This window comes from Leuciscus leuciscus (genome assembly GCF_965113295.1).
Source record: "Leuciscus leuciscus genome assembly, chromosome: 1".
Classification (NCBI taxonomy): domain Eukaryota; kingdom Metazoa; phylum Chordata; class Actinopteri; order Cypriniformes; family Leuciscidae; genus Leuciscus; species Leuciscus leuciscus.
In genome coordinates, this window is record NC_138725.1 from 23,408,457 (window position 1) to 23,431,137 (window position 22,681).

General features: G+C 39.0%; 2 protein-coding genes and 1 long non-coding RNA gene across 3 annotated transcripts in view; all 3 read left to right on the top strand.

Moving 5' to 3' along the window:
- The window catches only part of LOC309498939 (uncharacterized protein), a 259,849-nt gene that overhangs the window by 159,010 nt on the left and 78,158 nt on the right, over nt 1–22,681 (top strand). Inside the window, exon 4 of the mRNA XM_082169924.1 lies at nt 3,005–3,328. Coding sequence (XP_082026050.1) covers nt 3,005–3,328 — 324 coding nt within the window. The remainder of the gene's footprint in view (nt 1–3,004; nt 3,329–22,681) is intronic.
- Nucleotides 5,663–22,681, top strand: part of LOC309514142 (uncharacterized protein) — a gene marked incomplete at both ends in the record, with an annotated part of 73,425 nt that continues 56,406 nt past the window's right edge. Inside the window, 2 exons of the mRNA XM_082190286.1 lie at nt 5,663–6,017; nt 6,115–6,474. Coding sequence (XP_082046412.1) covers nt 5,663–6,017; nt 6,115–6,474 — 715 coding nt within the window. The remainder of the gene's footprint in view (nt 6,018–6,114; nt 6,475–22,681) is intronic.
- LOC309503463 lies at nt 7,144–12,027 on the top strand. The gene is made up of 3 exons (XR_014207648.1): nt 7,144–7,318; nt 11,753–11,800; nt 11,946–12,027. It is a non-coding gene; the product is annotated as an uncharacterized lncRNA (long non-coding RNA).

Consider the following 22,681-nt stretch of genomic DNA (forward strand, 5'->3'; position numbering starts at 1 on the left):
AAAAAAATCAATAAATCCAGAATAAATCTGAAAATTTCCATACGTCAATGTACTAGAGCACAAATAGTCCCAGGCGTTTTAAGCCAAAATGGGGGTCAACCGTGAACAAATTGCAACAGAATCAAACTCAACTGATTTTGTATCCTCAATATGTCCTGAGTAAGGGAAAAAAAGCTCAGAAGAATCCCATTAGGGGAAAGTTCTGAAAAAGACCCAAATATATCCTATTCATACGCCTATTCATTCTCTTTCTCACATGAATAGGGTAAAAAATGTAACCTTTAGATATCACCATGAAAATTACTGAGTTGATTACTTATATCAAGACAAACAAAAAATGTATTACAAGTTTTTTTTTTTTTTATTGTTTGTTAACATGGACAAACGGTGCATAATCTAATTACAGATGTGCTAATTTGCATAAATACCACAACAGATCTAAACATTGGGTCTAGCCAGGAGAAAATGTCTTGTTGAATCTTGTTGACATATAACAGTAAAAGACTAAATGTTAAGGTCTGAATGGAACCCATTTAGGCTACCCATGAGCATTAATACATAGAGGCAGGAAGAAGTACTTTAAAACAGCCTTTATTAATTATTATTGCAGAGATGGGGTTTGGGGCTGGGTCCGTGGGACTGTTTCTGGGGGACGAGAAGATGTTTCATGAGATGCTTCGCGTCGGGGTCCCGTTCAGCCTGTCGGGGTTGTTATCCGCTATAACAACCGCCTCGCTATACATTATCCCTTACTTAAGACATGGATACATGGATTATTGTAGGCATTACACTGCCATGTATGTAATTCAAGTCGATTAATCTCAAGACAGCTAACAAGTTATTTGCTGCTGCTAGCCGTGTTAGCTATCTAATGAAACTATTTGCTAATCCTAAACTTGACATCGTTTCACCAAAAATAGTCGTACAACAGCTCAACACACATCCAGATGTTCCCAATGAATTGTAGTTGATCACCAGGTATGTTTTATTAATGTATATTAATGAATAATCCATGTAGGAAAAACAAAAGGACATATTTCTTACCTGAGGGACAGCTTAGTGACAGTTGAAAGTTGAGAGTTGATAGTTGAGTGGATAGTTTATGCAAATTAGCACATCTGTAATTAGATTATGCGCCGTTTGTCCATGTTAACAAAAAAAAAAAAAAAAAACTTGTTATACATTTTTTGTTTGTCTTGATATAAGTAATCAACTCAGTAATTTTCATGGTGATATCTAAAGGTTCAATTTTTTACCCTATTAATGTGAGAAAAATAATGAATAGGCGTATGAATAGGATATATTTGGGTCTTTTTCGGAACTTTCCCCTAATGGGATTCTTCTGGGCTTTTTTTTCCCTTACTCAGGACATATTGAGGATACAAAATCAGTTGAGTTTGATTCTGTTGCAATTTGTTCACCCTTTTTTCCTAAAACTCCTGGACTAAAATACAATGTGGAACGAACGTGATCACACACACACACACACACACACACACACACACACACACACACACACACACACACACACACACACACACACACACACACACACACACACACACACACACACACACACACATACACACACACACACACACACACACACACACACACACACACACACACAGTATTTACTTTGATGTACTAAAATGTGTTTCTTATTCTAAAGTTAATAATTATATACATTTGGATTATTGAAATAAATAATATGTAACTGCATTCAAGTCTTTTCTTTTAGTGTCATTACTGGAAATTTATGTGGCATTATTGCAAAAACAAGACACTTCAAAAGACCTCAAATAACAAAACAAAAAAAAATACTGATTTAATGTGTTTTAAAATGTTTAAATATATATATTCATAACAAAAGCTGTTATAAGAGCAGTCAGTCACATCCAAAAAAATGAATGGATCTCTATGGCGCCTCTGCTGGAAGTGTATGGTAATTACACTTTTTGGCAAAACTATATTATCTGCACAAAAAAAAAATTCTAACCAGCAGATGAAGAATTATGCATCTCACACCGAGATCAATATCCAGAAACAACTCATATTTCATTTCGATCATCATTAATGTTTGTTTTTGTTTGTTTTTTTATAAAAAGGTAATATTTCATATGCATGCTAATGGTGTAGCTGAGGTATTTTGCAGTAAATAGGTACAAAAGTACTTCACATCTCCCAAAACATCGCATTAATTCATAATGTAAAAAAATATATATATAATATCTGTATTATTAAAAATGTAAAAAATAAAAATACAATCACTCTCCTAGTGCATGTTTAATCATATTGTATTAAATGATTTGTTAATGCATTATTTTGTCATGCCTTTACTTGAGAGGGCCCTAATCATGATCAAATTCACTGTTAACTACTTCCCAAACTCAGCTCATGATTGATCATAAACTTACTATCAAACACACAACGAGTGTTCAGCTCAGTGAAGTGATGTTGTGTGGTCAGAGAACAGAAGTACAGTATCATCACGACTGTGTCTGGATGGAGAGTGAACTACTGATCCCAGCAAACCTTCCCTGAGTTTTGCTCCTTCCTTTGGGAACTGTTCCACAAATATTCTTTGTGGGTTTTGAATTGTTATTTTGTATTTAGCTGTGCATAAGTCACAGTAGGGTGAGTTTGAAGGAAAGAGAGAAACACAGAACAGATAAAGAGCTTTTAAGGGCAGTTATTAGTGTATTTTCTACGGTTGAAGAGGAGGATCAACTAATCCTGTGCCGTCCAGTAATGATTATGACAAAGCTGACATCAAGAGTTCAAGATATGATGATATTACATTATTTACATTTGTTTCAAAGTCAGGGTATTTCTTATTCCTTCTTAAAGAGGCGTTTGATTTGGTTTATCCATAAATGTTTATTAATGCATTAACTATCAAACACCGGAAAAAGACTGTATGATTTGATTCTTCTGGTTTTTATGCTGGTATGGTTTATATTTATTAATATCATAATGATCACTGAGATATACTGTGTTTCAGGTATCAGTGGAGTGGAGGATCATGTGTTCATCAGTTCTGGTGAAAATGCTCGTCTGTCCTGTAATAATGCTCTTCCTGACTGCAAATCTAAAACTACATGGACCTACTATAACAGATTCAGACATTCAGCAGGAGTTGAACTGATTCATCAAGGGATAAAGAATAAAGACACAGAGAAACATGAGAGACTGAGACTGGAGTCTGACTGCTCTCTGAACATCAAGAACGTCACAGAAGAAGATTATGGATTATACATCTGCAGACAATATGTGAATGAAAGACAACAAGGACCTGATGCACGTGTTTCTCTGCATGTTCTTCATGGTAAGTTTATGATTATGTGGTCAATTAACTGTAAAATTATTTATTAAACTCAGATGATGATTGAAGAGTCTGTGATTTGTGTCTTGTGTTCAGTTTCAGTGTCTCCATCATCATCATCATCATCATCATCATCATCTTCATCCTCACAGACTGAGATCAGTCCAGGCCGCTCTGTGACTCTCTCCTGTCAGTTGTATTCAGAGACTGGATTCTCCTGTGATGATCGGGTCAGTTCTGAGGGATTTGAGCTGTTGTGGGTGAATCAGGCTGGTGTTGATCTGAAGACAGACTCCAGATATCAGATATTATCATCATCAGATCAATATCGCTGTATCATCACTCTGACTACAACACTCCTGAATGAAGATAACAACAGAGAGTGGAGATGTCGGCTTACTCACAGAAATCAACTCAAGACCTCAGTCAGATACACTGTCAAGTATTCAGGTGAGAAAACACTCTTTTCAGACAGATTTGTGGAAACTTTCACACACTGGCTCTACTCTTCCTGACGGCTTCATACGTTTGGCAATTGTAAAATATTAGTGGTCAAAGTCATAAACTGCATAAAAATCCTTATAATTCCCAATATTGACCTCCTATGGGTCATGTGTAGCATACAATTACAGATATAACAAATTAGATATAGCTAAATATAATTAGAAATAATTGTAATTAAATATAACTAAAGATTTTGAGGATAAACATTTGTAAAATTCACAAATATATTGCACAGACAATTCTCATTATTACATTTCTGTACTAAGTGTTAATGTTTATAACATAAATAAGGAACAAAAGTAAAACAGCATGTATTTATATTCTTAACATTTTGTATAAGATATTGGTAAACATGAGAGTTTAAATCTGCCTAAATGCTACAAGAACAACATACACATATCAGAGGATCACTGTGTGTTCAACTGTTATCTATTACATTCATTAGAGCATCAAAGGAAACAACAGAAAGAAAAAAAGAGAAAACTATACAGTGGAAAATTTATTTTAAAAAATCTAAAAAGAAAAGGATTCAAAAATGACATCAATTTGCTTTTTTTTGCTTTTTTTTTTTTGCTTCTTTTAGGTCCTCAATATAATGCTTAAGTTCAGTTTAAATAATATAATGTTAGGTTTATTATTGGTCCATTTCTGTTTGTGGTATTTTACATAATTATTAAGTTAATCACCACATTTTGCTCAAAACTCTTATTTTTATTCAACAAAATTATATCTTTACCAGACAGTCGAATATTTGATTTTGTGAATTTAAATATTAGATATTCAATATCAATCCAAAACAATATACATTCATAAAATACATGTTTTATGGATTCTTCTTCTAAATTACAAAAGACGCATTTAGTCTCCATGTCTCTAAAAAATCTTGAGCTCTTCTCACTGGATAAATCAAATGAATGGCCTTATATGTAACTTCTTTAACTTTATTTGAAATTGATTTTGTTCTATATCTTACAGTAGGATAATGTTGAGATGTGCTGTGGATTAAATGTAGCCTTTATTCCCAAACAAACACATTTAAAACCAGTAAGCATTCGTGTAGGCCTGATTGAACTCATGGTTAATGAGAGATCATTAAAAGGAAGAATATCCAAAACTGAAGGGTTGTGACGCTTAGTGTATAAAGCTCTTGCATTAGATGTTCCACAATCTGTCAAAAATAGAAGAGGTGGATACTATTTAGTTCAACTTAAAATATCTTCACTACAGGTGCTCTCGGCGTGTTAGTTGTGTTGCTACGGTAACGCTGCCATTTTACTCTAATATATGTTGACTGATGAGTCTGTGTTTAATAATATTAATAAATAATAAAAGAACTACAAATAACTTTTATCTTTTGTTTGTTTGTTTTGTTGTACTGGTGGTGTAAAGGAATACAAATATTCTCCTAGTGCATGTTTAATCATATTTTATTATTAAATGATTTGTTAATGCATTATTTTGTCATGCCTTTACTTGAGACGGCCCTAATCATGATCAAATTCACTGTTAACTACTTCCCAAACTCAGCTCATGATTGATCATAAACTTACTATCAAACACACAACGAGTGTTCAGCTCAGTGAAGTGATGTTGTGTGGTCAGAGAACAGAAGTACAGTATCATCACGACTGTATCATCTGGATGATGATATTACATTATTTAAATTTGTTTCAAAGTCAGGGTATTTCTTATTCCTTCTTAAAGAGGCGTTTGATTTGGTTTATCCATAAATGTTTATTAATGCATTAACTATCAAACACAGGAAAAAGACTGTATGATTTGATTCTTCTGCTTTTTATGCTGGTATGGTTTATATTTATTAATATCATAATGATGACTGAGATATACTGTGTTTCAGGTATCAGTGGAGTGGAGGATCATGTGTTCATCAGTTCTGGTGAAAATGTGCGTCTGTCCTGTAATAATACTCTTCCTGACTGCAAATCTAAAACTACATGGACCTACAGCAGATTCAGTCATTCAGCAGTTGAACTGATTACTGGAGGGATAAAGAAGAAAGACACAGAGAGACATGAGAGACTGAGTCTGGAGTCTGACTGCTCTCTGAACATCAAGAACGTCACAGAAGAAGATTATGGATCTTACACCTGCCAACAATGGATAAATGTGTATGGAAGAGACCAAAAACAAGGAACTGATGCTGATGTTTATCTGCATGTTCTTCATGGTAAGTTTATGATTATGTGATCAATTTAAAAAGGGCAGATTCTCCTTTTAAACTCAGACGATGATTGAAGAGTCTGTGATTTGTGTCTTGTGTTCAGTTTCAGTGTCTCCATCATCATCATCATCATCATCATCATCATCATCTTCATCCTCACAGACTGAGATCAGTCCAGGCCGCTCTGTGACTCTCTCCTGTCAGTTGTATTCAGATACTGGACTCTCCTGTGATGATCGGGTTCGTTCTGAGGGAGTTGAGCTGTTGTGGGTGAATCAGGCTGGTGTTGATCTGAAGACAGACTCCAGATATCAGATATTATCATCATCATCAGATCAATATCGCTGTATCATCACTCTGACTACAACACTCCTGAATGAAGATAACAACAGAGAGTGGAGATGTCGGCTTACTCACAGAAATCAACTCAAGACCTCAGTCAGATACACTGTCAAGTATTCAGGTGAGAAAACACTCTTTTCTGACAGATTTGTCAAAACTTTCACACACTGGCTCTACTCTTCCTGATGGCTTCATACGTTTGGCAATTATAAAATATTAGTGGTCAAAGTCATAAACTGCATAAAAATCCTTATAATCCCCAATATTGACCTCCTATGGGTCATACTAGGCTAAAATAGACTCTTCTGATTTATGCAATATTTCATGTATGACCCATGAGGGACGTCAATATTGGGAATTATAAGGATTTGTATGCAGTTTTAGGAATTCTAAGGCTTAATAATGTCATTGATTCAGGAAAGCTGAAGGTTTATGGGAAGCAGCTCACTGTGTTTCACTCTCATATAAACCAGGAATAAATGATACAGTAACATCTCTCTTCTCAACTACTGCCACTGTAAGCTGTGATGATTGAACACAAACTGCATGTCATGATCAATATGAAAATATGATGTTAATGTCCTGATGCGTCTGAACATTCATCTTCTGCAGCTCCAGTCGCTTCAACAACACTGACTCCAGTCAGAAGCTCAAACTCTGAGAAGACATCAAGCCGAACTACAGCAGCAGCTTCTACACAAGGTTCATGATCACATGATCACTGTCACACATCATCAGTCTCTCGCTTCAGTGGTTTGCACTGGCTCTCACAGACTGCTTTATCATCACACATATTAGCTACAAAAAAAGCTCTTTAGTCTCCTATGATAAATTAATAAAATCATAGTGAGGATTTATTAAACACAACTCATCCCATGTTACTATTTCCATCTTGTTTTTAATAGTTGTAACATCAACTACAGCAACACTGACTCCAGACACCACAGCAATCTCTCTGAATCCAGGTGTGTGTGAACGAACTACAGCAGCAGCTTCTACACACAGTTCATGATCACATGATCACTGTCACACACATCAACCTCGAAGGATTCCTCAATATTTGTGCATTTCAATGTTTTCATACAGGAAAAGTTGTATTTTAGATGCCGTCAATAAATAGTTATTCAACATTTCAATGTTTGTGCAAACTTTGAAATGCAAGTGTCTATTCAATATCTATGAAAGAAACCTTGAGATTGAAGTAAGAAGATAATGATGACAGACTCGTGCACATATTCATCATTTCTGTGATGTGCAGCTCAAGTATTATGTAAGGAATAATTGACGACAGGCCGTTGAATTATTAGAAAAATAATGCACACCCGAGGTGGTAATGCGGTCACGACGCGAAGCGGAGTTATTTTTCTAATAATTCAATGGCCTGAAGTCAATTATTCCACTTATACTACAGTTACCACACCTCGAAACATTGTTCAGATTATGTATTTCAAGACGTTTGTAAAGTTTTTGTCATTAAAATGCTCTTGTATGTAGGACTAATTTCTTACGCATCTAATCCCATGCCTCCGTTGCTAATTGCAAAACGTCATTTTAGAGTTAGTAACGGAGATTTGAGCCACTGATAGCAGACTAATGCTGGGTTAGGGTTAGGTAGAGTTAGTAACGGAGATTTGAGCCACTGATAGCAGACTAATGCTGGGTTAGGGTTAGGTAGAGTTAGTAACGGAGGTTTGAGCCACTGATAGCAGACTAATGCTGAGTTAGGGTTAGGTAGAGTTAGTAACGGAGGTTTGAGCCACTGATAGCAGACTAATGCTGAGTTAGGGTTAGGTAGAGTTAGTAACGGAGGTTTGAGCCGCTGATAGCAGACTAATGCTGGGTTAGGGTTAGGTAGAGTTAGTAACGAAGGTTTGAGCCGCTGATAGCAGACTAATGCTGAGTTAGGGTTAGGTAGAGTTAGTAACGAAGGTTTGAGCCGCTGATAGCAGACTAATGCTGAGTTAGGGTTAGGTAGAGTTAGTAACGAAGGTTTGAGCCGCTGATAGCAGACTAATGCTGAGTTAGGGTTAGGTAGAGTTAGTAACGGAGGTTTGAGCCACTGATAGCAGACTAATGCTGAGTTAGGGTTAGGTAGAGTTAGTAACGGAGATTTGAGCCACTGATAGCAGACTAATGCTGGGTTAGGGTTAGGTAGAGTTAGTAACGGAGGTTTGAGCCACTGATAGCAGACTAATGCTGAGTTAGGGTTAGGTAGAGTTAGTAACGGAGGTTTGAGCCACTGATAGCAGACTAATGCTGAGTTAGGGTTAGGTAGAGTTAGTAACGGAGGTTTGAGCCGCTGATAGCAGACTAATGCTGGGTTAGGGTTAGGTAGAGTTAGTAACGAAGGTTTGAGCCGCTGATAGCAGACTAATGCTGAGTTAGGGTTAGGTAGAGTTAGTAACGAAGGTTTGAGCCGCTGATAGCAGACTAATGCTGAGTTAGGGTTAGGTAGAGTTAGTAACGGAGGTTTGAGCCACTGATAGCAGACTAATGCTGAGTTAGGGTTAGGTAGAGTTAGTAACGGAGGTTTGAGCCGCTGATAGCAGACTAATGCTGAGTTAGGGTTAGGTAGAGTTAGTAACGAAGGTTTGAGCCACTGATAGCAGACTAATGCTGAGTTAGGGTTAGGTAGAGTTAGTAACGGAGGTTTGAGCCGCTGATAGCAGACTAATGCTGAGTTAGGGTTAGGTAGAGTTAGTAACGGAGGTTTGAGCCGCTGATAGCAGACTAATGCTGAGTTAGGGTTAGGTAGAGTTAGTAACGAAGGTTTGAGCCGCTGATAGCAGACTAATGCTGAGTTAGGGTTAGGTAGAGTTAGTAACGGAGGTTTGAGCCACTGATAGCAGACTAATGCTGAGTTAGGGTTAGGTAGAGTTAGTAACGAAGGTTTGAGCCGCTGATAGCAGACTAATGCTGAGTTAGGGTTAGGTAGAGTTAGTAACGAAGGTTTGAGCCGCTGATAGCAGACTAATGCTGGGGACACACGACTAGCTGACACATTCTCTGACTGTTTTCATCGACTGCAGCAGATTTTAAACACCGACTTTGAACCATAGACTGTAAAAAAATATGGACGTAGTGTCCGTGACGTCACCCGTAGGTTTCTGAAGAGCATTTTTGAAGCCTAAAGTAGGCGGAGCCGGCCGTCGCCATCTTGGCCTTGCGTCACTCCTGGATAACAGAAAATGGGCAAAGAGGCGGGGCGTGAGTGGAGCTGAGGAGCCTTGCTATGATTCTGTAATATTCTGCTAGTTGAAAATGTATTAGGCAGTAACTTAATATTACTCTGAGAGTGTGTGTGTGACAGTGATTTATGTGCTTAACGTTACATGTCAGTCACTCTCTTTTTATAGTGTATGGTCCGTCAGCGCGGCATCGCTCAAGTTCATAGAGAGCTTATTCAGTCCATTTTAAATTCTGATTTTGGCCGCCTCTCAAATGGGTTAAACCATAGATATATTGCCTATGAAGTTCAAGTAAATGCGCTAGAAAATCCACGCTCATTCATGGATGTGCATTTATTGCATGGACGGAGAAAGCGCCGACACCTGCAGGGTGTTACACGGTACTTAAGCATATTATAATCTATATGTTCCGTGAGAGCAGAACGAACGAGCCCTTATTGACGTTTTAAAATCTGAAAACTCCAAAAAGCAACGAAATTGTCAGACATCCATTAGTGCATCACAGAGGAAAACAACTGAAATACAGCGCTGGTTGTTCTCTCGAACGATACTCGACGACAACGACGGAATCCTAAGCCGTGGGCGAAGTAATGGGTGTATTAAATTGTATGAAATAATCCCGGAAAAAAGCACAAAACACTGCAGAAATGGCAAGTTCAGCAGCTAAAATATGCTGAGGTGAAGTGACGGCTAGTAACAACAGCAGACAAACAGCTAGCAATGACATCAGCGGGAATCCATCTGTCACTCAAGTGGCCACACCCTTAATTATGCAGAAGTTTAAATATTAATCAACTAAACGGATGAGTTATAAAAAAATTCACCCCCCTCACAGTTGTTATGAAGGGCAAAATTAGCTGTATAGACCAAAGCCACATAGAGATCCAGGCTGTAAACATGTTTTTTTCTGCTGTAAAGTTGGTCATTTTAACATGGGGGAGATACAGATTTGACTCACTTCTGAAGCCAGCCCAAGCGGCCAGTCGATGAATTGCAGTTTAACTCACTTCCGTGTTGGTTTCAAGAGAGAGACGGGGAGGTTGCCGCTTGCTTTGAACACAGACTGAACGCGCTGAACACGCGTTTGGGCATGATCAGTCATAAGTATCAAATTACATTCATTATGCAGTTATTAATGCATTTATTAGAGAGAGATGTTGCAATAATGAGACAGAAAAGCATGTGTGTCAATATTATTATTTATTTATTAATTCAATTCGTTTTAATTAATTCCTTCATTCTTTTTTTCCATTATTGACAGATGACAGTAGACTATAGCCAAATAAATGAAACACAAAGCCCTTTTAACAAGTAGGCCTATCAATAATTATTTATTTGTTATATGTGACCCTGGACCACAAAACCAGTCTTATGGGTATTTTTTTTTAATTGAGATTTATACATCATCTGAAAGCTGAATACATAATCTTTCCATTGATCTATGGTTTGTTAGGATAGGACAATATTTGGCCGAGATACAACTATTCGAAAATCTGGAATCTGAGGGTGCAGAAAAATCGAAATATTGAGAAAATCGCCTTTAAAGTTGTCCATTTCTATTGGCGATAGTGCTGCATCCATTCACAAAAATAAATGTCTTATATATTTAAGGTGGGAAATTTACAAAATATCTTCATGGAACATGATCTTTACTTAATATCCTAATGATTTTTGGCATAAAAGAAAAATCAATAATTTTGACCCATACAATGTTTTGTTGGCTATTGCCACAAATACACCCGTGCAACATAAGACTGGTTTTGTGATCCAGGGTCACATATTATCTGCAATAAAAATCCGTGCTGCAGGACTATCCATTTATTTAGCCTATATTCAGTTTAATTTTCTATTGATTATACTATATACTTTATTTAACTTATTTAATTAAACTGCATGTTTCTATTGATTGTGAAGCTAGACATTGAAAATTGCAGATCAAGCGCACGGGGCTAAATGCTTTTTCTTGTTATGAATTGTATCCTATTTTCCGTTATTACAGTTGACTACGCGAAGTGATATGGAACTGTAATGCGGTCAAGACCTGCCTGGAACTACTTTAGCCGTGCGTTTCCCTGAAAATAATGCACACCTTAGAACGTTCGTCAACCAATCAGATTCAAGCATTCAACGGCCCTGTAGTATAAGTGATGATGATGTTTCGTTTATATGATGCATTATGTGTTGAACTGAACTAACAGACGTGATCCACAGATCCAGGAGAAACTGAAGTCAGTGTGAATGCTGGATTATTATACAGAGGTACGACATGTTCATTTATACTGACAGCTTTATAACATTAAACTATCAGTCAGTCTGTAAAAGCTTCATCAATAACTGTTGATAGTTGAATACCCTTGACTTCAGTCATGTACAGTTTCTCTTCTTCCTCTCATGTTTCCTGCAGTGATTGTGACTATTGTTGGGATCGCAGTGTTTGCTGCTCCTACTGTGATTCTTCTTCAGATCATCTGTGCAAGAAGAGCTGGTGAGTTTTGAGCCGCACACAATCTGATGATTCACACTCATCTGATCTGGAACAATCTGCAATCATGATAAAAACACATACGAGAGGTCAGTCAATGCTTTTATTTTGCAGGGAGGAAGGACTCGAAGCACCCAGAGGAAATAGAGATGCCTGCAATATTACAATAAAATACTGGTGAGTTTTGAGCAAATCTGCAACAATATTTAAAATAGCAAAAACTTACATAGGATTGTTTATCGTTTTATTTTCTTCTCAGAAAACAAAGAAAAAACTCTGATCACCCTGAAGAAAGAGTGACACCAAGTTTAGATTGTTTTTTTTTTTTGTTTTTTTTTTTTTTTACAAATAAAAGGCCAGATTTATCTTCATTAACATCCCAGTCAAGACAGTGATCTCACAGTGATCTCTCCATATGATCACAATGTGAGTCACAAGCAGGCCCGGCTCCAGATATGAGATGAAAGGTGGGCCGGGCGGATTGGGGGGGTTGGGGAGGGGGTGAGAGGGTGTTCTTTAATGCTTTAGTCTCACATGTCTATTGATATAGTTTTAATATCATAAATTTAAGGCAATTGTAAGGGTTGATTGATTGTTGTGTTAGTTTGTGTTTTCTTCATTATAATATTTTTTGTATATATTTTGCAACTATTTAGTAACTTTATATATATGAAGACTTCAGATGCAAAAGCCTCTAAGTGCCATCTGACATTTTCTCCTAAAATGAGAATTTTTATCAAGCTCATATATTTAGGTATATCTCGTATATTTCACTTTAATGACAATTAAGGTACTTTTCATTGCCAATCAAGTGAAATAACTGAACATAAACATACAAGCTTGATAAAAACGATCATTCGAGGAAAATTTCAGATGGCTCTTAGAGGCTTTTGCATCTGAAGTCTTCATACATAGATACAAATGTTTAACATGTTTATTTTTACATTCCCTCTTTTTGCATTTGTAATATATATATATATATATTGTTTTACCCCTTAAAGGGATGGTTCGGAGTAAAATCAACCTAGGGTTCGAACATTATTAAAGTTAGAGCTTATTTAGAGATATCAGCCGAATGGCTTAGGCCCTGTTTACATGAGAACGCTCAGGGGTGAAAACGTACAAATATTTTATCAGATGTGCCTTTCGTTTAGACGGCGACAGCGTTTTTGGGGCTTAAAAACGCAAAAAAGTGAAACCACCCTCCAGAGTGGAAATCGTAAAAATGCTCCACCGTCGCGTTCCCGTCTAAAGGGTAAAAACGCAAGAGTCTGCTAGACAGTGAAGGTTATACGCAGGTGCGCGGACTTGGTGTTGTTGTGTGGCAGTGCTTCACTTTGCCACCTAGCCGCCTGGAGTGCATACTACATTGAATTTCATACACTTTTGCGTCACCATATGCACGCAGATTTCCCCCCCATAACGCTCGTCTAAACGCAGGCGCTAATTTATCCTATGATGTATCTCGTAAATTACCCCACTAATAATGCCCAGAATGGTACCAAACTTCTATAGTAGTACAAATAGGGGGGGTTTGGCGCGAGGTCCCTTGGTTGATTTTACTCCAAACCATCCCTTTAACAGATCTTGTATCAATTAAGTAACTTTAGATTTGATAAAAAGGGGCAGGTCTTTTAAAATAACTTTAAAATACATCACTATACCATTTACAACATCAGCTTTTTGTTCATTTTAGAAAACTGTTTCAAACTAAAAATGTAAATTTTATCTGAAATGCAGTTTTTCTTAAAAATTGTTCTCATGTCTGTTAAAGGTCCAATATGTAACAATTTTGTAATAAAATTTCCGGAAATAACTTGCACAGTGTGATATATTTCCTCCAGTTGTGTACTTACAATATCTCAAAAGTCTCCAAAGATTTCCCACATATAGGGCTGGGCGATTTAAATCGCGATATTGTTATGCGCATCTAGTCAGTAAAGCCGGTTCCTTGATTAGTAGTAAATCACCATCACCTGCTTTCAGATGGAGCGGCATTTAGGGCTGATGAGATAATTAAGTGATTAATTTAGTGATGATTGAGCATTATTGAAGACACCTGATGTTAACAAGCAGAATCACTGAAGGAGAAAATCACAAATTGTAAGTTACCATTAAGGTGATGGGTGTTTGCTTTATTTGGGTTCTAGGCCATTATGTGTTTACTTTCATTTTTACTGTTGTTCGTCTGCGGTTATTGATTTATAACAGTTAACTGAACAAAGGAAAATGTTATCTTATAGTTTTGGTTATGTTTAGACATAATCATGCTGTGATCTGAAAAATGAAACTTATTGAGGTAGTTTGGTTTAACTTGTTAGCAGCAGTTTTGCGATTCTTCAGCCTTATTATCAGTACTTTATTTATAATTCAAAATATTTAATAAACATTGTTCTGATCAAAAGACATTCAGATAAATTCATTTAAAACACAGACATCAATAATCAGCCTGTGAATCTCAACAATGGTGACAATAATAAAGCATGTTGCAGTGGCTGCCACCAATCACAACTCATTAATGGTTCCCATCATGCATTGCGGTATGAATAAATTATGATCTGAATTGTCTATGTAATTTACTTTTCCTAATTGAATATTCTGCTCCTCACCATTGTTGAGATGCATAGACTGAATTTTGACATCTGTGTGTGCCTAAAATAATGATTTTCTTTTTAAACAACTTTTAAGAAATCCTTTATCATATCAACAATTCTGGGCATTTATGCAGATTCACAGTTATGCTGTAACCAACAACATAAATCGAAGTCAGAAAGAAGGATTTTAATGAGTTCAGTGATCAAGTTCAAATGATGATTGTCATAATATAACCAACACCATCAGATCACTTTTTTTTTTCTTTGTTCAACTGGCAGTTATAACTCAGATACAACAGCCAAACAAAATCTAAAGTTAATAGTATATGGGTCAAGAGTCCAACAAAAGCAACCATTGATCGTCATAACGGTGGCTTACAATTTGAGATTTTCTCCTTCAGTGATTCTGCTTGTTAACATCAGGTGTCTTCAATAATGTTCAATCATCACTAAATTAATCACTTAATTATCTCATTAACTTAAACACTCTTGAGTGTGGACTCATACACTCCCAGGAGTGTTAATTTAACACTGGAGTTTTTGCTGTGTACAAAGAGCCGTAGTTAACTGACAAGCTGAGTCATATCGCATTAATAACCCTTGAACTACAAGGGCCAGAAACAAAAGGATTGTGCCCCTGAATCATAGAACCAAGTCATTATTTGATTTCCTGTAGTCATAAAGGAATTTATGACTTTTTTATTTTGCAGCCAGCAGTTTCTTAATTATGTTACATTTAATGATGTGTAATCCGAATGGTTTATAAAACGAGTACATGTGTTGTGTGAAATCAAGTGTAGACTGAATATGGTGAACAGCCACAAGGTGACGCAGTAATTTAGCCACCTTGTTTTTTGCTAATAACTACACGGGATGCATGATATAATCAAAATTGATTATTTTAGTGTTTGTCTGTAAAGTTATTATTTTCAGTAAAGCCAAATCTTTATGAAGTCATCCTGTTCGTGAAATTCGCACATACATAATGGCATATATATATGTAATACACAGACCTTCATGGCAAAAAAAAAATTAGCCCAAAATTGTGAAGAGTTCAATTGTCCAAATGATTAGTTAATTTGTTTATTCGGGGTTCAAGCACGAAGTGCTGAAACCCTATTGTTATTGTTAATTTTCCCATGATGCAACATTCAGACATAAAACTGATCGGGCAGACCAAACCGTAAGTCGTAGAGACTTGAAACTTTGGGGGCTGATAGTACTCACACCGCCTACAGCGTCACCAAGGCCCGCCCCGATCGGCCTGACGGGGGCGCTACAGTGGTCAAAAGTACGAAACGGCTCATAACTCATCAACCGTAAGGCGTAGGCTCAAGTGTCTTATATCGTTGGATTCCTTGGCTCGAGGCGGACCAGGTACGTGCCTCGGATTTGCTCGTCACCCTGGGAAAATTTTCGGGTATTTGGGGTTTTTCACAAAACCTACTTTCGCGAACTAGTCCTAGGTTTTTGGCCCGACCGGAACCAAACCAGTGCAGCAAGATTCTCTGGAGTCCGAATGTCAATAATTATCAAAAAAAAGTGAAAATTTGGGTTCACGGTCCCTAAGGGCCGCCAAAACGTTTGAAGTGGGAGGAGCCCATTTTGCTTAAAGGTGCCCTAGAATGTGAAATTGAATTTATCTTGGCATAGTTAAATAACAAGAGTTCAGTACATGGACATGACATAAAGTGAGTCTCAAACACCATAGTTTTCTCTTTCTTATTTAAATCTCGTTTTTGAAAAACACCCCTGAAAAACAGGCGAATCTCCACATAACACCAACTGTGACGCAACAGTCGGGATCATTAATATGTACGCCTCCAAAAATTTGCATATGCCAGCCCATGTTCAAGGCCAGGCGAAACTGCGCAGCCGAATCATCAGAAGTTCTGCAGGTGAAGGATCATAGGGAAAATGGCAGATCTATCTCTAATCTATCTATCTATAATCGGATACCGCTACAGTTTAATTCGAAGTTGTTAGTTTGCTCTGCCCATTTCACCACGGACTGTTTTTCTAACCTGGAACAATATCAAGCAGCCAGGCTTCTCTCGGCGTCTCAAACGGACGAAGGGGGCGATTTCAACTAACGTTATATTCCCGCAAGCGGTAAGTAGTGATTTTATTAACGATAATTTACACTGTGTTATCTAGATCCAGCGCGATATTGTTTTTTCCTCGAGAGACATCGTGGCTTGCAAACGAGCGAACGAAGCATGGCAGTTGCTCAGTGTTTGGATGTACAAATGAACACAAGAATATTTGTTTAGCTCCTTCATCCGAGCCTCTGGAGAACCAGTGGGTTATGTGAATTTCTGATGTGTAATTGTTCAAGTTCAGACAGATAATCTTTCTCTCAAAGTCGTTCAACATTGTTTATGCATCAGTAAATCGCGTTGCAGTGATAAGATCTTCATTCACGCGATCAACAGACTGTCATCTGCTCAATGCTCACTGCAACCTTTTATGTGATGGGAATAGATCTAAATACTTAAAAAACTTCTCATGATTCGTTAATCCCGATAGCTGTAATAGTAAAAACGTATAAAAGCTGTAATAGTAAAAGGTTTCCAGATAGCTCGAATGCCAGATTTCATATGCAAGCATGTCAGCCAATCACAGCAGTGGCCGTTTACATTGAAGTCTCACAGCAGACACGCCCCTTCAAACAGAGCGTTCAAATCAGGGGATGAAATCAGGCTAGGAAATATGCCTTTTATTTCTAAATTATAACAACTTTTGATCTAAAAAACATACTAACATTATAAGGGCACCCCAGGAAACATTCTAAAATAATAAAATAATCCATTCTAGGGCACCTTTAATTGGCTATAACTCGTGAACGGAACGAGATTTTTGCACCAAACTCAGCACACGTATGTACGAGCTCATTCTGTGGTCGCGTGAAAAAGGACGCGGCGACTGGCCACTTGGTGGCGCTATAACTGTTAAAAGGGTGTCAAAATGATGCATTTCTATGGCAAATCCCATGAAATGGCTGAAAGCGGCCATCTTGCTGTCTGATTTGCATACAGCCTCACAAAATCGGGCATGCGTCACGTGATCCTAAAGAAGCTTGAAAACTTTCACGGACGTCGGGCCACTGGTGGGGCGCTTTAACTGTCATATAGGTGAGAAGGCCTCTGTATTATCCTATGCAAAATGACATTTAAATGACTGAAAAATGGGGGAAAAAAGAGCAGAACTTCACCAAATTAGCTGAGCACATGCGCCATAGTATTCTAAAGAAGCGTGCAAACTTTTATGGAGATCGGGCCATCAGTGGAGGTGTCACAGTTTAAAAGGTAAAAAAAAAATTCACCACATTTCCATGATAAATGAGCTAAAAGGGCAAAAAACATACTTTTTCCTCTCCGAGGCACATGTTAAAAGGCTTGATAAAGTTTTTGGAACGCAGCAGCGCAAGCGGCAAGTGCCTAGACCCTATAGTTTTTTTTTTAGAGGCCTTTTTGTGGCCCTTTTTTAGGCACTTATTAGGGGTTCAAGCACGAAGTGCTGAAACCCTATTGTTATTGTTAATTTTCCCATGATGCAACATTCAGACATAAAACTGATCGGGCAGACCAAACCGTAAGTCGTAGAGACTTGAAACTTTGGGGGCTGATAGTACTCACACCGCCTACAGCGTCACCAAGGCCCGCCCCGATCGGCCTGACGGGGGCGCTACAGCGGTCAAAAGTACGAAACGGCTCATAACTCATCAACCGTGAGGCGTAGGCTCAAGTGTTTTATCGTTGGATTCCTTGGCTCGAGGCGGACCAGGTGCGTGCCTCGGATTTGCTCGCCCTTCAGGCGCCAATTTCGAGTAAATTGAATTTTTTTGAAAAACCTATTTTTGCGAACTTCTCCTAGGTTTTTGGTCCGATCAGAACCAAACCACTGCAAGAATATTCTCTGGAGTCTGACAATCAATAATCATCCAAAAAATTCAAAATTTCAATTAACAATCGATAAGGGGAACCAAAATTTTTGATGGCACCAGCACCACTTTTACTAAAACAGTTATAACTTGTGAACGGAAAGAGATTTTTTTGCTAAACTTGGGATACGTCTTCCTGAGCTCAGTCTGAGATCACGTGAAAAAAAATCATGACAATTGGCCACTTGGTGGCGCTATAACATGGTTATAACTTGTGAGCGGAAAGAGATATTTTCGCTAAACTTGGGACACATGTTCATAAGCTCAATCTGAGTTGACATGAAAAAAATCGTGACAATTGGCCACTTGGTGGTGCTATAACAGTGAAAAAAATCATGAAAATAGCTATAAGCGCTCCCAACTGTTAGTCTACTGAAAATTGGCACGCAGTGTCTTTGTCCAGGGTGCCATGATAGTCTATGAGAACATTGGTGTATCTCAAAACTCAGTATACATCATTGGCACAATGCCTTGAAGGAGCCTTAGAAGTTTCAAGCCAGTGTTTTTTCACAGGAGTGACCTCCTAAGACTCCTGAATCCTTGCCAATTCCAACAATACCAAACATGCCAGGTTTCGCCTTATGGTTTTTGTAAGTGTCATTTAGAGCTTTAAAAAATTGTGGTTATCTTCAAAGCCGTTAGTCCGATCGAGACAACAACAAAAAAACTAAGGAATTTGAAAACATAGGTAAATATCTAACAATAACGCCAAAATGTCAAAATTATGATAGGAACAAAAAAAAAAAAAAAAAAAAAAAAATCCAATCATTGTCACCCATGGATCATTTTTATGCTCTCATATATAGAAGTGTCTAAACTTCAATAAAAAATTTGATATTTACAACAAATTTGATAGACATGTATGGGCACCTTTTGAGGACACCTAATAAAAGTGGTGGAGATCAGGCAAGACGTGGTGCTATAACTGTCAAAAAAACTTTCCTAAGTAAATTGCCTGTATTGGCTGTAAATGGTATTTTCCATCAATGATATATGTTTATTAGTTTATTTGGATCCCCATTAGCCACTACCTAGGCAGTGGCTACTCTTCCTGGGGTCCCAACAAGTAAAAAATACAAAACTACATTTAATCAACAACAATAAAAAGTCAAGTCAATGAAACACACTAACGCAACATTCATTCCAAATATCAAAATCAACAATTTACTATATATTGTGCCATTAAATGTTCCTTTAAAAATTTTTTTATTTTTTTTATTTTCTTGTAAAAATGTTCCTTTAAATATTTTTTTAAAAACTAATTTTTCTTGTAAAAATGTGTGATATCAATGGTAGGCTAAATGATTCCATATTTTCATTCCTCTATACATTACAGTCCGTTTTTTTCCAGTGGTTTACGAAACAGGAAATAAAAAAACATCCCTTTTATTCATGCCTGGTGTAAAAATTATGACTAATACTACTATACAAAAGTTGAGAGTACAGGACATAGGAACTTTAGACACAAAGATATTTCTTATAAAATAAAGCAGAGAGACAATCCTCTAGAGACCAGTGCATTCTTAGTATATTAGCTCTTCTATAACAGTTTAAATTGAGTTGTGTCGCTCTGTTCTGGACAAATTTTATTTTTCAATTAGTTCTTTTTTTTTTCTTTACTTGATGCACTCGATTACACCACTGGGCAATAACACACGATTCATCCAATCACTGATTGTGCTGCAGTGACTGACATCCCTGAGAGTCAACAGTAGCGGCATATTCATAAGGCCCGCCCACAGGTCGCGCAGGCGCTGCTGCTGTCAGCATAAACAGAGAATCAGATGAGAACGTACTCGGTTACTAACGTAACCTCGGTTCTCTCTAGAAGAGGGAACGAGTACTGCGTAAGATATCTTACGCTAGGGGAAAATCCTTTTCCGCGAGATATTGAAGCCAAAAATTATCCTTAATTTTGTAATAATGCAAAACGCGTTGCAGCAGCAATGCAGACATAGGCGAGACAGCTCGCGCGCCTATTGGCTGCTCTGCGGCAACTGCAGCAGCCTATCGAGCGAGGCCTGGCGTGACGTCAGACCCAATCAGGGCACTTCGCGCCCGCTGCGTCACGTCCCGCCGAAATGGGCGTGGTCTAGGCCTATAAATATCGCTCGCAGGCAGCTATTATCTGGTTTTTCATCATCGAAGCAACCAGAGCGTGTGCATGCACGGCAAGATACGCAGTACTCGTTCCCTCTTCTAGAGAGAACCGAGGTTACGTTAGTAACCGAGTACGTTCTCTTACGAGAGGTCTCTCGTACTGCGTAAGATATCTTACGCTAGGGGACCCAATGTAAAACGCCGTGCATGCTGAGATCTGACACCAAAGACCCAAGGGCGAAAGCCCGGGGTACATATAGTGCACAATCACTCAGGGAACTCACAGGGAGTCCGGGAAGAGGGAGGGGTGCAGCCTCACTCTTCCACATATAGCAGCGTCGATGGGACGCGAATTTCATCATACAGACAGGGCGGGGTACGGCCTGAACTGATGGGGAAATGTGGGTCTTACACAGTTTGCCCAGCTTTATACTGTCGAACATTGAGCTGTGCTCAGCAGACGCAGCATTCTGAGCTGATCGCATCAGGTCAGATAATACTGGTAAATTTAGACCGACAGCAGCCTGGCCTGCAGGGCGGGAACCTCTAGGTTATAAAACCTTATAAATGTAGACGGGGAGGCCCAGCCTGCCGCCATACAAATATCTTGCAAGGCAATCCCACTTGACCAGGCCCACGAAGAGGCCATGCCTCTCGTGGAGTGCGCTCTGACACCCAATGGGCACTGCATGCCCTTGGAGGCGTATGCCAGCGCTATAGCATCAACTATCCATCTGGATAGGCTCTGTTTCGACGCGGCTAGTCCCTTAGAACGTCCGCTAAACGAAACAAAAAGCTGCTCCGTCTGTCTGAAAACAGACGAGCGAGACACATAAGCTCGTAATGCCCTGACTGGGCAAAGGAGGCTCGCGTCTCTTTCCTCATCAGGGACCGGTAGGGCTGACAGGGAGATAACCTGCGCCCTAAACGGTGTGTTGAGGGATTTTGGAACATAACCGTGCTTAGGTTTGAGTATAACTTTTGAGTCATTGGGCCCAAACTCCATGCACGCCGCGCTCACAGAGAGCGCGTGCAGATCCCCTATGCGCTTCACTGAAGCGAGAGCCAGCAAAAACACCGTCTTGAAAGACAGGTGTTTCAAATCGATTGACTGTAAAGGCTCAAATGGCGCACCTTTCATGGCTTCCAGAACCGTAGAAAGGTCCCATACGGGGACTGAGGGAGGTCTGGGAGGATTCAGTCTCTTAGCCCCTCTAAGGAAGCGGATGACTAAATCGTTCCTTCCTATTGACTGACCAAGCGTTGTTTCTGAGAACGCTGCTATAGCCGCCACATAAACTTTGAGCGTGGAGGGGGCCCTGCCCCCATCCAACAGCTCTTGTAGGAAGGAAAGCACCTCCGTCACACCACAGTTTGTGGGTGACACACCACGGGCTGTGCACCAGCCCGAAAACACCGACCATTTCGAAGAATAGAGTCGTCTTGTAGACGGAGCTCTAGCCTGCGTGATCGTGTTTAATACTCCTTTAGGGAGTCCAACATGTACCCGTTGATGGCCCAGACATGAAGGGACCATAGTTCTGGGTGAGGATGCCAGATCGAGCCGCGGGCCTGTGAGAGGAGATCTCTCCTCATTGGTACTGGCCACGGGGCAGTACTTGCTAACTGCATCACGACTGGGAACCAAGGTTGGTTTTTCCAGAACGGTGCTACCAGCAGTACTGAGCATCCTTCTTCCCTGATCCGTTCTATCACCTGAGGCAGGAGAGAGACGGGGGGAAAAGCATAGAGCGGGCGGCGGGGCCACACATGGGCCAGCGCGCTCCTGCTCTTGGAGAAAAATTCTTGACAGTGAGCGTTTTCTTGAGACGCAAACAGGTCCACTTCCGCTCTGCCAAATTTCTTCCACAGCAGATGGACTGTCTGTGGGTGTAGAGACCACTCGCCTGCCGGAACATTGTTCCTGGACAGTCTGTCCGGTCCTATATTCAAGATCCCTGGCACGTGCGCTGCTCTGAGCGAGCGCAGGTTGCACTGAGCCCATACCAGGAGGCGTTCTG